Here is a 14,160-nt window from a genome sequence, read left to right as displayed (position 1 = left end):
ATGATATCATTGAAAACAGCAGCATACAACCCTATCCATCCAGACAAAAGGGTGAAAGTCAAGATCCACAACACGGTATTTCATCTTGAGTCATTATCGACCGGTGATATAATCCCGGTTCTCGATCGTCACACTCTTAGTCATGTGGTTGACTTTATAGACACCGACAAGTCGGGCAGCAAGCTCGAACTAGAGAACATGTTAGCTATGTCAACTTGGAAGCGAAAATCAACGGCACTTACCATATTGTTTCTCAATGAAATGACAATGAATTGGGCATTTTTCGTTCGCTCCTTGATGTACGAGGCGACAATGGAAACCTTGAAAAGTAAGTTAGCACACGTGTCCATCACAATTCGTATAGGACCAGCTCACGTTTCGGAAGTCCAGGGCGGCATCGATCTCGTCCATGACATAGAGCGGAGTAGGTTTGTAGTGGTGAAGAGCGAAGACCAGCGCCAAACTGGACAGAGTCTTCTCTCCACCAGACAGGTTACCAATGTTCTTCCAGCTCTTCTTAGGAGGCATGACTGAGAACAAGATGCCTTCCGAGAAGGGGTCCAACGAGTCAACGAGCTCCAACTCGGCGTTACCGCCCATGGTGATCATCTGGTACATTTCTTTCAGGCGCAAAGAGATAATGCCAAATCCTTCCATGAATCCATTCAAGCGAGAAGATCGAAGACCATCCAGGCGTGCCTTGGCACCGTCTCGTGATGTCAAAGCGGTGGTCAGATCTGCTGAGCGCGATTCGTGCTCGGCGGCTCGGCGGCGGTACTCCTCAATGACTGACAAATCGATAGAGGCGTTTTGAACCTTCTCCTCCAAAGCAGCAATGACGGCTTTCAGAGAATCCTTATTCATGGCCTCTAGCTCATCCTTGGTGTACATCTGAAGCTCTGTGGGCTCCTGCTCTTCACCAATATCGCTGATGTTCTGGACAGTCAGCTTTGAAAGCTTCTCCTCCCAGTAACGGCTGCGCTTTTGGTTTTCAGCCAAGGCCTTCTGGTTCTCTTCCAGTTTATTGCGCATCTCGATCTCAGCTGCTCTTGTCTCATTGAGCTCAGCCACCTTTGCGTCAAGCTCGTCCTTCATGGCCTTCAGCTCGCCCTTTTTAGACTCCAAAGCCTAAGGATGGTCAGCAACAAATTCAATATACTCGCGGATCACGGATAAGTTACCTCCTGGGCTTCGTCGGCTTTCTGTCTCCATTCGGCAGATTCATTGGTCTGGTTGGCAACATCTTCTTCTAGTTTCTCCAACTCATCCGCAATCTGACCGATCTCGTTCTCTGAAACATCGCGGGCTTTGGAGTGCTTCTTGATGAGTTTTTCGTTCTTGGACAGCTGCCCCTCCGCGTTTGAAATCTCCTCGGCAAGCATGCCAATCTGCTCTTTCAAGCCATCCACCCTCGCCTTTTGACCACGAAGCCGAACACCACCGACCTCCATGATCTTGCTCTGCAAGGTTTGGATCTCTTCCTCGATGCCACTCTTCTCGTCGTTGAGTTTAGCGATCTCCTTTTGGGCTTTGGCAATCTGTTTCTCGAGGGCAGCAACTTGGGCTTCATCCGAGTCAGATGGCTGGTGCTGTGCGCCCAGCTCCTTTACGCGTCGCTGGGCATCAGCAAGACTGCGCTTGGTACTGTCGATCTCGATCATAATCTTTTGGATCTTAGTCTCCAAGCGTGGGATTTCTTCTGATCTTTCCTTCATCTGAGCCTCCACATGCCGCTGCTTCTCCTGGAAAGCCTGGAACTTCTTTTCCAGATCCTCGAGATCTGATTCTAAGCGAGACACCTGCTCCTTTGTAGTGTCGGCAACTTGCTTCGAGGACATACCGCCTCGGGCGACACGGGTGCCACCGCCACTCATTGTTCCTGACACATCAATCAACTGGCCATCTTCTGTCACCACTCGCCACCGGCGAGCACCATAGGCAATACGATTCGCCTGCTCCAAGTCTTTGGCAACCAACGTGTTTTGCATCACGCTGTAGAAAGCTGGGGCGAACTTGGGATCTTTCGGCTTGACAAGATCAAAGAGACGAGGGACGCTTTCAGGTGTGTAGATTGATGCCATATCACGGCGGGGAAGGCGATCAAGAAGGATGAAGTTCGCTCGACCAAGGTTATTCTTACGCAAATAGTCGATGCATTGCTGGCCGACTTCCACGGTTTCCACGACCATGTTATCGAGAGCAGGACAAGCTGTAGAAATAGCGACATCATACTTCTCGTCAATTGTGCCCAGGTTACCAAGTCGGCCGTGGAAACCATCGATACGGCCAGACTCCTTGAGACGCATCAACCCAGTCAAGACACTTCCGCGGTTTTGTGTGCTTGCAAGACTGACTCGTGCCTCGTCTGCTTTTTGACGGGCACTTGAGACATGCGACCGAACCTCGGGCTCACGACCAGCGTATTTCTTCAAATCGTGTTTGAGCTTCTCCACTTCAGACTCCAAAGTCTCTTTCTGGGCTTGTCGCTCTTCGAGATCGTTTTGTTTGGTTTGCAGACTCTCTTCGATTGCAACAACCTTGCCCTGTGCCTCTTCAAGGAGGACAGCGCCAGCATTACCACGCTCTCGCAAGATATCCAGCTCACTCTGAGCTACTGCAACTGCGGACTGTTTCTCGTTGATCTTCGCATTCCATGGCTCCAGTGACTTTTGCTTCTCAGCGATCTGATCAGATAGGCCTTGCGTCTTGCCTTTCAGCCCCTCACGAATTGAGTTCAGTTCCTTCTCTTCTGTCACCATCTCCTTCTCAAATTGAGTGGTTTCGGCAGTCTTCTTCTCAATGTCGTAGGTAAACTTCTCGACCAAGCTCTGGCATTCAGAAGCAGCAAGACGGCTGGTCTGCATGGCTTTCTCTAGCTTCTTCTGTTTGCCGAGCAAGAATTTCTTCTTCTCCTCAAACTTGACAGACTCCTTGTCATACTTGGCCATCTCCTTGAGCAAGCTTTGAGTCTCCTTCTCTATCGACTCGTAATGACGAACTCCCTTCTTGTAGGCTTTTTCGAGCTCTTTGATGCCGGATTCGTTTCCTTCATGTTTCTCGAGTTCCATGTTGAGTAGCTCCTGCATTTGGAGAATGGCCTCTTCCGTAACACGAACGTTATCAGCGCATTCATCAATGTAGATCTGATAGAGCGCTGATTGCTTCTGTGCCAGTTCGTTCTCCTCGCGGATATAAGCTAGAGCTTTGTCTTTCTTATCCACCAAGGCCGTCTTCTCCTTCTCCACGTGCTGGACACGGTTGTTCTTCTCCACGCATACGTCGTTGAGAGCTTCGAGCTCGGTTGCCGCTTCATCGATAGGTGTCTTGTACTTGGAAGTTCCAATGATATCTTCCAGGTATTCCAAGAGGCCTTCGTCGTGTTCGTTGGAGGCTTTTGGCTTCATCTGAGCGATCGACTCGACCTCACCCTGCAAAATCAGGAAACGCTTGTGGTCGAGATCAATTCCGCGATCACGGAGGAAGGTCGTCACAGCGGTGAAATTGGTCTCCTTTTTGTTCATGTAGTATTTGCTGGTGTTATTCTTGAACGCTCGTCGCGAAACAATCAGTTGGGAATCTGGGACCACTTCCTGGCCACCTTCGGGCAAATCGAGGACTTGTGAGAAATGAACCTCGACTTCACAAAATGCGAGGTTGGGGTACTGAGCAGAGTTGTGGATCAGCGCGGAGATTTTGCCCTGTCGCATCTTGCTGGCGCGGAAGCCAAACACGAATAGGAGCGAGTCGATCACGTTCGACTTTCCGGATCCGTTCGGTCCAACGACAGACGAAAAGGAGGCGTGGAACGGACCAACAATCTGCTGCCCGGCGTAACTCTTGAAGTTTGTCAGAATAAGGTTCTCAATAATCATGCGGGGCTTGGGCGCCGCAGGCTCCTCGGGCGCTTGAGGTGCCTGCGTTCTGGACTTGGCCACAATGTCCATAGGCCTCTCCAAAACTGTCGAGTTTGGGTTTATAATGGAAATCTGAGATTTGGGCTCTTCCAATTGTTTCGACGGCGACTGATTCACGGCGGATTCGGTGATGTCGGACAAAGGTGGCACGCTTGCTCGTTGCGCTCTTTCTTGAGGCTCTGGTGATTGGGATGGCTCTGGAGTTGGAAGTGAGCCCTGGGCCGGTTTGGGTGTGATTGAGCCGTGACTCTTGCGGGGATGAGCCATACTTTTTCTTTTCAACGCCGCTTTACTGGAAGGAGATTCTGGATCTGCTTCCATTGAAGCCATACTAACGCCCTCGTCGTTCTCGTCATTTTCTTCGTCGATGTCCATCGCATCAGCGTCCATCGCGTCGGTATCCATTGCATCGGTGTCCATCGCATCGGAATCATCTGTTGTCGCTTCTTGCATCTTGCTGACAGGGCGCACAGTAGAAGGTGTCACAGGGTCTAGTGTTACTCTTCTGCTAGATGCTCTCCTTGCTTTCTTAGGGACTGGGGTATAGTCCTCCTCGACCTCGTCATCGTCATCGTGCGTATCGGGTGTTGGTGTCACATTTCCGGGGTCCTCCGATTCAGATGTATCGTCAACGACATAACTCCGGCGGGGAGCAGAGCGGCGCGAAGCCCTGCCCTTTATGACTGAAGCCATGTTGTGCAGATCAGTGGGATGCCTGCTGCATAGAGAGGGGCGAGTGTTTTTGACGGAGGTTTTGTCGGTTGAAAGTGGGTTGTTTACCTCGTGCCCAAACGGGTAAAGTGGCCGTCGTTCTGCCACAACAAGCCCTTCACCGCCATGTCCCGCTGTAATTTACCGTACGGTAATTACTCCTCCGCGGAGCTTCATGGGGATCAGCTTGGGAATTGTTCACACAACCTATCACTTCTCTCATTATGCCCAGCATGGCTCCATGGGATAGTTTCGACCAAGTCTTCTCATTTAATAAGAAATACTCATATGAACCAAAGGTTTTTGACCAGATTCTATCCAGCCGGCGCTCGTTGGACCAGCTCTTTGCCGATCGACTCTTGGGGCTCCTCGGCATCCAAGGAGGTATTGTGACTTGAAGCTCTGCGCTTGAAGCCTCATGCTAATTAACCACTTCTCTATAGTGACTAAGGTCTACCCGCCGAAGTCCAATTCAGATCTCCGAACACTGTTCAACCACATCGTTTCTTCAGAACTCGATGTCCATCACAAACAGGCCTTGATCTATTACATCCTTAAGGACTGTCGCACTGCGCCAGAGGCTTCATCTCAATTTGCGAAACAATGCCACCTCCCAGAAAAGTACCGTTTCTTCATTGAAGGTCTTTGGCATTTGGATCGACTCGATTTCAGGGTAAGTTGTGCACGATCTTTAAGGCGGCAATCTTCTGACAATTACATATAATAGCGAGCAGTAGAGTTTCTTGCTGAACCCTCTCTCATTCCTACATTCCCGGATGAGATCCTTTACGTTCTTACCCTCACAAAGCTTCCCAAGCATGATGACAGCCTCGCAATCGCATACTACCTCACTGCGGCTCCTCCGCTTGCAAGCGCAAAGATCCGCAAAGCTTTCTTCGATACACTCGCCCGATCCAATGTCACCGAGGCATTCTTCTTCACGCGCAAGTACGACGACACTCTCCGTCAGAGCTTTTTTGAGCAGTTGGTGGAATTTGTTCACAGGGCCACCCCTGGCCAAACGAGAAGCAGACGTGCGATGGAGCTCGTCGGTCTTCCGCTCGACGAGGATGAGGAACAGTGGTTTGAGCATGTCTTACTGCAGGGCAATGCCAGTACTCTTCCTGGAGCTAAGGATACCGTGATGATGCGACGCCTTGCAACTGGGCGAACTGGTGAACTCAACCCGGAGCTCGAGTCCTTGGGTGGCAAAAAGGTCGATGGGTTGAATTGGGATGACCTTCGGGGGAGCATACGACGCACGTAGATGATATACCCAACCAGTTTTACATTCTAGATTCAATGTTTATTGGTTACTCAAAATTGAAATAGCAATCAGAGTTAATGGCCTTAATGATTTCCAGTGGCTTTTTAAAAGTATTATGTTATTCTGTCAGGTACATCATAGACTTAGGGAGCTTCCCGTGCCAATATATAAAACTCCTTGTTAATCAGATTGCATCCACTATGTAGGTTGGACTGGGAAAATGAACTCCTATGTCCCAAGAACCCTTTAATCTCATCTCGAGGCAAAGGGTAAAGTGATAGAAACCCAATCTCATACTCTTAAATATTAAAGACCCGTACTATACAAGAGTGCTGGGGTCGCTTTGCAGGCGTTCCGATAAGATACGGACCAATTCCGTGAAAAGTCCCAACCCCAGGAGTTCAGTGTTTCTCTCCTCGCGACAACCAACTCTATTCTTGCTTTTCTCTCAGATTACTTGATCATATATCGAAGCACACATATCCATTTGAGAAAAGTCGAGATACAGACCTTGCTTTGAAGGGGGAGCAGTTGAGCAAACACCAAAACCGCGAAGATGGTGGTATGCAGCTTTTTTCAGCAGGGTCGCTGCAAGTTCGGAGGTATGAAACCCTCGAGTATAGAGAAATCAAGTCACTAATGTACGTTCAGATCGCTGCAAATTCGAGCATCCTGGCAAACCTACTGCTGGTCCATCGGGGAATCGATTTGGCGCTTTATCCGGAGGGTTTGGAGGTACGTCAATTGAATTGTTTTGATTCAGCTCTCCTCAATCTGGAGAGCGCATCTATTGGATGATTATTTAATGTATTGTGAGATTAAATGTTCGATCTCTATGTTCATTTGTCCCCCCAAAACCTCTTTTCCCTGCTCTTACCCTCCTACCCATCCTGGTTTTACCCCAACCTACTTCGAATCTCAAGCTGCAAGAGAGTTTTCCCTATGCAAAATCATGATCGACCCTATGAACAACGGGCCCTTTCGGGCTAGCCTTCTTTCAAAGCCTAACGGCAAGTTTACGATAGGTCAAAACCAGACTCAACAAGCAGCGGAGTAAGTCACATTCCCAGCACCTTGAGTGGATTCGAAACTGACAAAAAGACAGCCCAGCAGTAAAGGCAAGCGAAATCAAGACAGACTTGACCGCAGGCCAGGGCCGTCCGGAATGGATTTTCTCCGCATATGCGCCCCACAGAGATGTTGCGCGCCAGCTATTCGGTGGAGCTCACCGCGAGCGCAGTATGGAAGAGATGCGTCTGCGCCATTATGAATTAGCAGCATCCGGGAACCTGAACCAAGCCGTCCAAGAGGCCTCGGCTCTGTGGCAAGAGTGCGTGCAACAGATGGAGATCTCACTAAATGACCTGAATGGCGCCGTCAAATATGTCGTTGATGGCAGGAATGAACATCCCAATCGACTCGACATCATCGAGGGAAAGACCCAGCCTAGTATGGACCAAGCTTCCGCACCATTTGGCCAACCCCCTCCATTCGGCCAGCAGAATGCCGCCCCTGCACCCAACGCCGGTCCTGCACCTGGAGCGTTCGGCGCTCCTTCCTCAACCTTTGGCCAGTCTTCAGGACTTGGCCAGGCAGTTGGATTCGGCAGGGCTTCAGCACCAGCGCAGCCGGCTGGCATGGGCCAGTCTACGGCCTTTGGACAGACTTCTGCCTTGGGTGGCTCCGGCTTCGGCCAAACCTCCACCCTGGGAGGGCAGTCGGCTTTTAACAAAACACCTTTCGGCCAACCAGCTCTTTCTCAGCCAGGAGTTAACCCCAGCCCGTTCGGTAAGCCGTCAGTCCCAGGTGGTGCCGCCCCATTCGGTGCTCCATCTGCCGCCTCTCCCTTCACCCAAATAGCTCAGAACCAGCCTGCTGCTGGTGGGTTTGGTCAGAGCGCTGGACAACCTACTCCGTCGCCTTTCGGTCAAAACGCTGCACAACCTGGCCCATCGCCATTTGGCCAAGCAGCTGCCAATCCGAGCCCATTCGGACAGCCCTCAGCCCCGGTAGGCGCCGCCCCATTCGGTCAGCCTTCAGCCCCGGTAGGCGCCTCTCCATTTGGCCAACCCTCAGCCCCGGCAGGCGCCGCTCCATTCGGTCAGCCTTCAGCCCCGGCAGGCGCCGCTCCATTCGGTGCTCCATCTACCGCTTCTCCCTTCACTCAGGTACCTCAGAACCAGCCTGCTGCCGGTGGGTTTGGCCAGAGTGCTGTACAACCTGGTCCATCTCCCTTCGGCCAGCCTGCAGTCCAAGGCGTGCCGGTGCAGAATGCCAACGCCGGCCTGCGTGCATACCTAAAAATCGACAATCCTCAGGACCTCAACCCGCTTCCACAACTGGAGGGTGAAACTCGACATAACCCATCCACCAAACAGCTAGTGATGTGGAAGGGCCGCCCCGTCAAGTATATCAACGAGCACCCGTGCTACCTTCACCCACAAGACAACAAAACGTTTGTCCGAATCAACTTCCCTAACGGGCCACCTGATCCAGCTAGTTTGAAAGACGCACACGGCAAGCCTGAGGAATACACACCAGACGTCGTTGAGGCATATCAGTTTTTCCTTCAGAATGGCTACTTCAAGGACGGCAATATCCCTGCGGTACCTCCCAAGCAGGAGTTCCTCAGTTTCGACTTTTAACCCCCGAAACCGAGATAGCATTTATTTGTCTGTGTCTCCTTCTTTTTTCTTGTTATTTTACCACGCGTCTCATGGGTTGAGATGATGTGAATGTCGTTTTCATTGTCACAACAAGCAACATGTTCCGGGCGTGCGGAACATGGGGAATGGCGCTTAGGAGCTCAACAATACTCAATTCATCAGTGTAGCAATTGCAAGTGCTTTATTAACAATGTCGATATGAACCAAATTACGGTCTGCAGACCACTACTGAGAGTATTTTGTGTTTCAAGATGTTTCCATTTTTTATTTTTAAAATTTCAGGTCCGAACGGAATCCCCCGCAGCGCGAAACAAGTCATGCGGGCCAGGACCGGCTCCAAAGTCGCGCTGTGCACTCCAAATTGGCCAGTCCACGATCCCTCCCGGAGGCAAGCCCAGCTTAGCGCATTTATGCGGCAATGGTGACCTCAACCTCAACACCGGCCTCGATGTTGATGATGATCTGCTTGACGGTCTCGGTGGGGGCGAGGAGACTAAGATAGAATGTCAGCAACTGCGTCTGCTAGGTACTGCGACGATAGTGCCGCAACTAGATAGGGTAGGGAAAAACTCACTCGATGAGACGCTTGTGGATGCGCATCTCGAACTTGTCCCAGGTCTTGGAACCCTCACCGTTGGGGGTCTTACGGGTGGAGATCTGGAGGGTCTTGGTGGGCAGACGGACGGGGCCCTTGACCTGGAGGGACTTGGAGCGAGCACGGTCGATCAGCTCCTGGCAGACCTTCTCGAGGGAGGCAACCTTGCGGGAGGTGAGGGTGATGCGGATCTTGTGGACCTTCTGTAGAGCGGACAAGAAGCAATTAGTACATAGTTCTCATTGGCGAGGTCCATAGACACATTGCACAAAGCGACAGCGACAGCGAGGTGCAACAGCGATGTGCGACAGTGACCATTGGATCAGGGACAACGTACAGGGCCCTCGCCGAAATCCTTCTCGGGCTTCTGGAAAGACATCTTGAATATGTATGGACTGAAACGGGTTAGTAATTCGATTCGAGAAATTTCAAGAGCAGAAAAAAAGGGAGCGCGCACAATTTAAAAGGCGATTGCCGTCAAGACCTGAACTACTAGGCTCGGTAAAGTGATGATGGCTGTTGAGGTGATGTGGATCGAGAATTCCATATCCAAAAAGTTCAGTGCGAAAGTCTTGGCGCTTCGGTTATCGCACGCTAAACCCCTTTAGGTCCCCTTTGATTTCCTGCTTATGTCATCACTCAAAGAGGACATGAGTCCGCCCAGTGATGGCATTCGAGATGATAATCATGAGCTGACTGGTGGTTGGGCTTTTTTTCTTTTGTTCTTGCTTTTCTCTCCTTTGATATTCTTCTCATAATCTCAGCGATAACCACCTTAGCTCGCCCCAATGGCGGAATTTCCGCCGCTGGCTCCAGTGCCCTCCCCCGCAGTGCGGAGGACAATCCCATCAAATGATTGGGAAGCTTGTCTAGATGCATGGATGGCCCTGTTGGGGATCCGCCTGACTGCATCTGATCAACAGTTTAAGGTTGCAGCAGCTGAAGATGCATCAATACCCCCATTCCTGGGGTCTTACTATCAATACACGGCTGCGGGGGATTCTAGTTTACAAAGTGGACCTAAAGCTCGACAGCTTCGGAAGCTCTGCTTTCTGGCGACAAGAAGATACATACTTGATCTCTCCAACCCACCAGACGGAATTATGGACTGGAGACTTCTCGGCAATCTATGCTGCTGTTACCCTTCTAGCGTGGCCTTGAAGATGTCATTATCAAGTGCCTGGGATCTGCACCAGGGCAAGATCACTTCCAGTATCGAGAGAGCAAAAGCTATTGTGATTAAGAACCTCTCTTCGACCAACTCATCCTCAAACCCTGAAGTCATTTCTGACATCCGCCGTCTGACCATCCTTGCTTCAGTGCTGCCAGCGTGTGGCCAGGTGCTGATGGCAGGCTCCGACTTCCTGGATACGATATCGGAAGCTTACCAGTCAAAAGGTGCTCGGGAGGAGTTCCGTAAGATCCTCGTTGCTAACATCTACGTCGGGCTCGTTTCCTTATTGAAGGAGCCCGTCAATTTGTCTTCGTTATTGGATCAGCTGTTCAGCCTCAAAGCCGCTGCTCGAGTGGGAGCACCGAAAATGAAGAGGGAAGCGACACTACTCTCTGATCTCATCTGCAGCTCGGACTTGCTTATTAGGCTGGAGAAGTATATGAGCATTCACCCCCAGAAACGGGGGCAAGACCTTCTTGCCAGCTTGCGCACCTATCAAGTGGAATCGAGGTCGCTACACCATCGGTATCAAAGACGCAGGAAGGTAGACAAGGGAAAAGAGGTGTCTTCGGACCCGATCGTTTCAGGAGAACTTCACGCACACAAGATGTCACTAGTCACTCAAGTACAAGACCTCTTCCCCGATCTTGGCTCAGCCTTTGTTGTACGGCTACTGGACTTTTACAACGACAACCCTGAGACTATCGTCGCCCACCTTCTCGACGACTCACTTCCTCTGGAGCTCCATTCTCTAGATCGATCCGAGCAACTGCCTCCTCCAGCAGAACCTCACCATAGCCATCTCGCACCACAGCCAACACCACCTGCCATGCCATCACCTGTCTTCGCACCACTCCCCACCCGCAAGAATATCTTCGACCAAGACGTGGACATCGCCGAACTAAGCCGCTCCGGCGAAGCGCAAGGCAAACTACACTTCGGCCGCGCCGACGCAGACCAAACAGCCGACACAATCCTCTCAGACCACAGCAAACACGCCGAAAACAAAGCAGCAATCCTCTCCGCCCTAGCAACCTTTGACTCAGACGACGACGAGCGCGATGACACCTACGATACAGCCGACGTAGGCGGCGCCATCGACGGAGCCACAGGTGGCGCAGACGGCGAAGCCGATCCTGCTGAGCGCAACCGCCGCGCAGCAGATATCGAAACAGTCCTCTTCCGAACATACAAGTCCAATCCAGGGCTCTTCGCCCGCGACTCAGCGACCCGCCGATCACAGCCTCGCATGTCGTTGAAGCGCGAGACCGAAATGACTGACGAGGCTATCGAGGGCTGGGCTCTCATGCTAACCCGTGATCCTAAGCGTCTTGCTAAACTCGAAGACCGGCTAGCTATGGACGCTGGCGGGTCGGCTGGTGCTGGGTCACTTAACCAGCCTGAGTTGCGTTCTACGTCTTACAGGAGGCCGCAGCCTCGTGAGGATGGGGAGGATGGTTCTGATGAGGGCGAGTCCTCTGGCCATGCTGGTTCGCGGGCCAGAGGAGGCGGTGGACGTGGTGGTCGAGCGCGGGGTGGTGGCGGTCGAGGCCGTGGGGGCCGTGGTGGTGGTCCTCCGTCTGGCGGCCAAGGGCAGCCGGATAATGCGGCGTCGAGACAGAGGAAGGAAGAGAACAAGGGTAGTCGGGCAAATCACAACCGTCGGCAGCAGCATGCGAAGAAGATGGCGCGTGGCGGTGGGTTGCCTGGCTAAGCACACGAAGTGACCAAGTTGGATTATATGGATGCAATGCGGCATAAGAGCCTTGGTTATTTTCATTCTTGATATCTAGTAATGACCATGGATGTAATTTACATAAAATTTGTTGGGCTTCTATAACAGAAGCCACGGCGCATTGGAACAGAACGCATTCAAGTGGTTCATTAATATACCTCAACACATATATAATGCGGTATAGGCAGTCGTGATAACATGTTTACACAGGGAACTCGTACTTGGCCAGCAAGGAACTGACACTTCATATCAGTGATGGTGATCTGAGAAGACGCCACCCTCGGCAATGGACTTGCGGCACTCCTCCATGAGGCGGACTTGTTTCGCGACTTCACCAAGCCGGCTGATAACCTCCTTGTTGCCATCATAGAAGGTAAAGATGGCATAGGGGATACCAGTATCGCGGCAGAACTCTATGACGAACTTCTGCGTACGACGCAGGTTGTGGCGCGGGATCCGCGGGTAGAGATGGTGAATGGCCTGGAATTGCAAACCACCGTGGAAGAAGTCCAGCCATGTTGGGCAGTCGACGTCCATAGTGGTACGCAGCATCTTCTGCGCGAAGGACTCACCAACACCTAGGTCGGCGGTCGACATAGCGAAGTGGGATAAAGTGATTTGGACGTGTAGTGGGGAGGAGACAATGTGTGAAACGAGGAGGAAGATGATACGGCTGCTTGCATCGGGAATCATCTTGTACATAACACCGTACCCAAACCAGGTCCAAAAGAAGACCTGTCCGACGAGCTCAAACCAAACATGCCACCAAGCCGGGCCCCGTTTAGGAGCTTGCCCCTTTAGCAGATACTCCCAACTCAGGGCGTAGAGATTGAACCGAGCGAGCATCATAATGGGATAGTAAGAGTAATTCTGGAATTTGAGTAGAAATCGAGCCGGGGCGTCGAAGGTCATGATTCGATCGTAATAGGTACTTCGGAGACTCGTGAGGAAGCGATGCGAGATAGCGAAGAATGGGATATGCTCGATATCCGGGTCATGCTCTGGCTCATTGGTCATGATATGGTGAACGTTGTGGCTCCGCTTCCACCACCCGAGACTCAATCCTCCGAGATAGTCTGCGATGAACATTCCAATAAGAGTATCCACATGGAAGTTATGTGTAATGCCCATATGACCAGCATCATGGGCAGTGAAAACAAGCTGATGCCAGAAACAGCCAAGGAAGAATGCCGAGGTCGCCCACCATCCCATGCGGAGGAACATGTAGGAAAGACCCGCTAAAAGTGTGTATCGACAGCATTCAACAAAATAACAAGAGTAGTTGCAGTCGTAAAGTCCCTCGGCCTTGATACGCTCGTGCAGTTCGCGATATTTCCGTTTGATCTCTTCTTGACTTGCGGTATCCAAAGAAGGGTATTTGGCAGTGTCGAAGAAGATTTCCTCCCGTGTTCTCGCATCCAAGAAGGCAGGCTTGGCCTGGGGTTGGTCGGTCAAAGCGGTTCCGGTCGGTTTCCGTTGACGAACTGTGGATTTAGAGTCGACGGCATCGAATATCGGCGAGGGAGGAATTGATCCATCTTGACTGGAGCCACTGGAGATATCTGGAGTTGTTGAACCCTCATCACTCGGGCACGACGTGTCTTCGGTATAGGCGCGGAACTTGCCGCCCTGGATCGGAGGTAGGAAGTTGATCCATGTTCCTTCAATTCGTCCAATCTGGTACGAGTGCATACGCTGGCGGGCTTCTTGGGAGTGTAGCCTGTATGAGACCGGTTTAAATTAGACTGATCAGAGGTCATGGTGTTTGCCGTTCCAAAACATACGCGTTGATCTCATCTGTCGCATCCCTGCCCACCATGTGCTTAATTGGCTTCTCTCCTCCGGGGTGATATCTGATGAAGGGGTCTACCCTTAGGACACGACCCTCGAAGATTATGACATGTTTGCCCTCCGCTATGAGGCCTTCAATATATCGTCGAGTCAAGAGGGTGTCCTTCCGGGACGGCCGGAGTGTCTTCTCCATCGTATGAGGTGCGGTGAGAGGGTGGATGTGCGTAGGGTCCGATAACAACGCGAAATTACAATGACATTGCTGAGAGTCGAATTAAGCAGCTCACAAAATGCAGGATGCAAAATG

At 51.5% G+C, this 14,160-nt stretch overlaps 6 protein-coding genes across 6 annotated transcripts; 3 read left to right on the top strand and 3 right to left on the bottom strand.

Annotated features, from left to right (window-relative positions):
• Positions 1-93: 93 nt before the first annotated feature.
• smc4 (condensin subunit SMC4) lies at positions 94-4,607 on the bottom strand (the record flags this gene model as incomplete). Its single annotated transcript, XM_057281116.1, has 4 exons — positions 94-189; positions 243-320; positions 376-1,128; positions 1,182-4,607. The coding sequence occupies 4 exons, from the start codon at positions 4,605-4,607 to the stop codon at positions 94-96; spliced, it is 4,353 nt and encodes a 1,450-aa protein (XP_057135376.1).
• Positions 4,608-4,821: 214 nt separating this feature from the next.
• On the top strand, positions 4,822-5,905 carry N7471_008396 (ELYS family protein). Its single transcript, XM_057281115.1, has 3 exons — positions 4,822-5,009; positions 5,069-5,298; positions 5,353-5,905. The coding sequence occupies exons 1-3, from the start codon at positions 4,850-4,852 to the stop codon at positions 5,890-5,892; spliced, it is 930 nt and encodes a 309-aa protein (XP_057135375.1). The 5' UTR covers positions 4,822-4,849; the 3' UTR covers positions 5,893-5,905.
• Positions 5,906-6,448: 543 nt separating this feature from the next.
• N7471_008395 (FG-nucleoporin nup42) lies at positions 6,449-8,537 on the top strand (the record flags this gene model as incomplete). Its single annotated transcript, XM_057281114.1, has 4 exons — positions 6,449-6,494; positions 6,544-6,627; positions 6,918-6,945; positions 6,998-8,537. 4 exons carry the CDS (start codon positions 6,449-6,451, stop codon positions 8,535-8,537), a joined length of 1,698 nt encoding a protein of 565 aa, XP_057135374.1.
• A 429-nt stretch (positions 8,538-8,966) lies between these two features.
• S10a (40S ribosomal protein uS10) lies at positions 8,967-9,532 on the bottom strand (the record flags this gene model as incomplete). Its single annotated transcript, XM_057281113.1, has 3 exons — positions 8,967-9,051; positions 9,133-9,356; positions 9,491-9,532. 3 exons carry the CDS (start codon positions 9,530-9,532, stop codon positions 8,967-8,969), a joined length of 351 nt encoding a protein of 116 aa, XP_057135373.1.
• Positions 9,533-9,941: 409 nt separating this feature from the next.
• On the top strand, positions 9,942-12,041 carry N7471_008393 (ASCC2 family CUE domain-containing protein; the record flags this gene model as incomplete). The annotated part of the gene is made up of 1 exon (XM_057281112.1): positions 9,942-12,041. The coding sequence occupies one exon, from the start codon at positions 9,942-9,944 to the stop codon at positions 12,039-12,041; it is 2,100 nt and encodes a 699-aa protein (XP_057135372.1).
• Positions 12,042-12,311: 270 nt separating this feature from the next.
• On the bottom strand, positions 12,312-14,046 carry N7471_008392 (fatty acid desaturase; the record flags this gene model as incomplete). The annotated part of the gene is made up of 2 exons (XM_057281111.1): positions 12,312-13,782; positions 13,847-14,046. 2 exons carry the CDS (start codon positions 14,044-14,046, stop codon positions 12,312-12,314), a joined length of 1,671 nt encoding a protein of 556 aa, XP_057135371.1.
• Between the last annotated feature and the right edge of the window lie 114 nt (positions 14,047-14,160).

The sequence above is a fragment of the Penicillium samsonianum genome (genome assembly GCF_028829775.1).
Source record: "Penicillium samsonianum strain IBT 33392 chromosome Unknown utg000004l_segment0_segment0, whole genome shotgun sequence".
In the NCBI taxonomy this organism is placed as follows: domain Eukaryota; kingdom Fungi; phylum Ascomycota; class Eurotiomycetes; order Eurotiales; family Aspergillaceae; genus Penicillium; species Penicillium samsonianum.
This window is presented reverse-complemented; position numbering and strand designations above follow the sequence as displayed.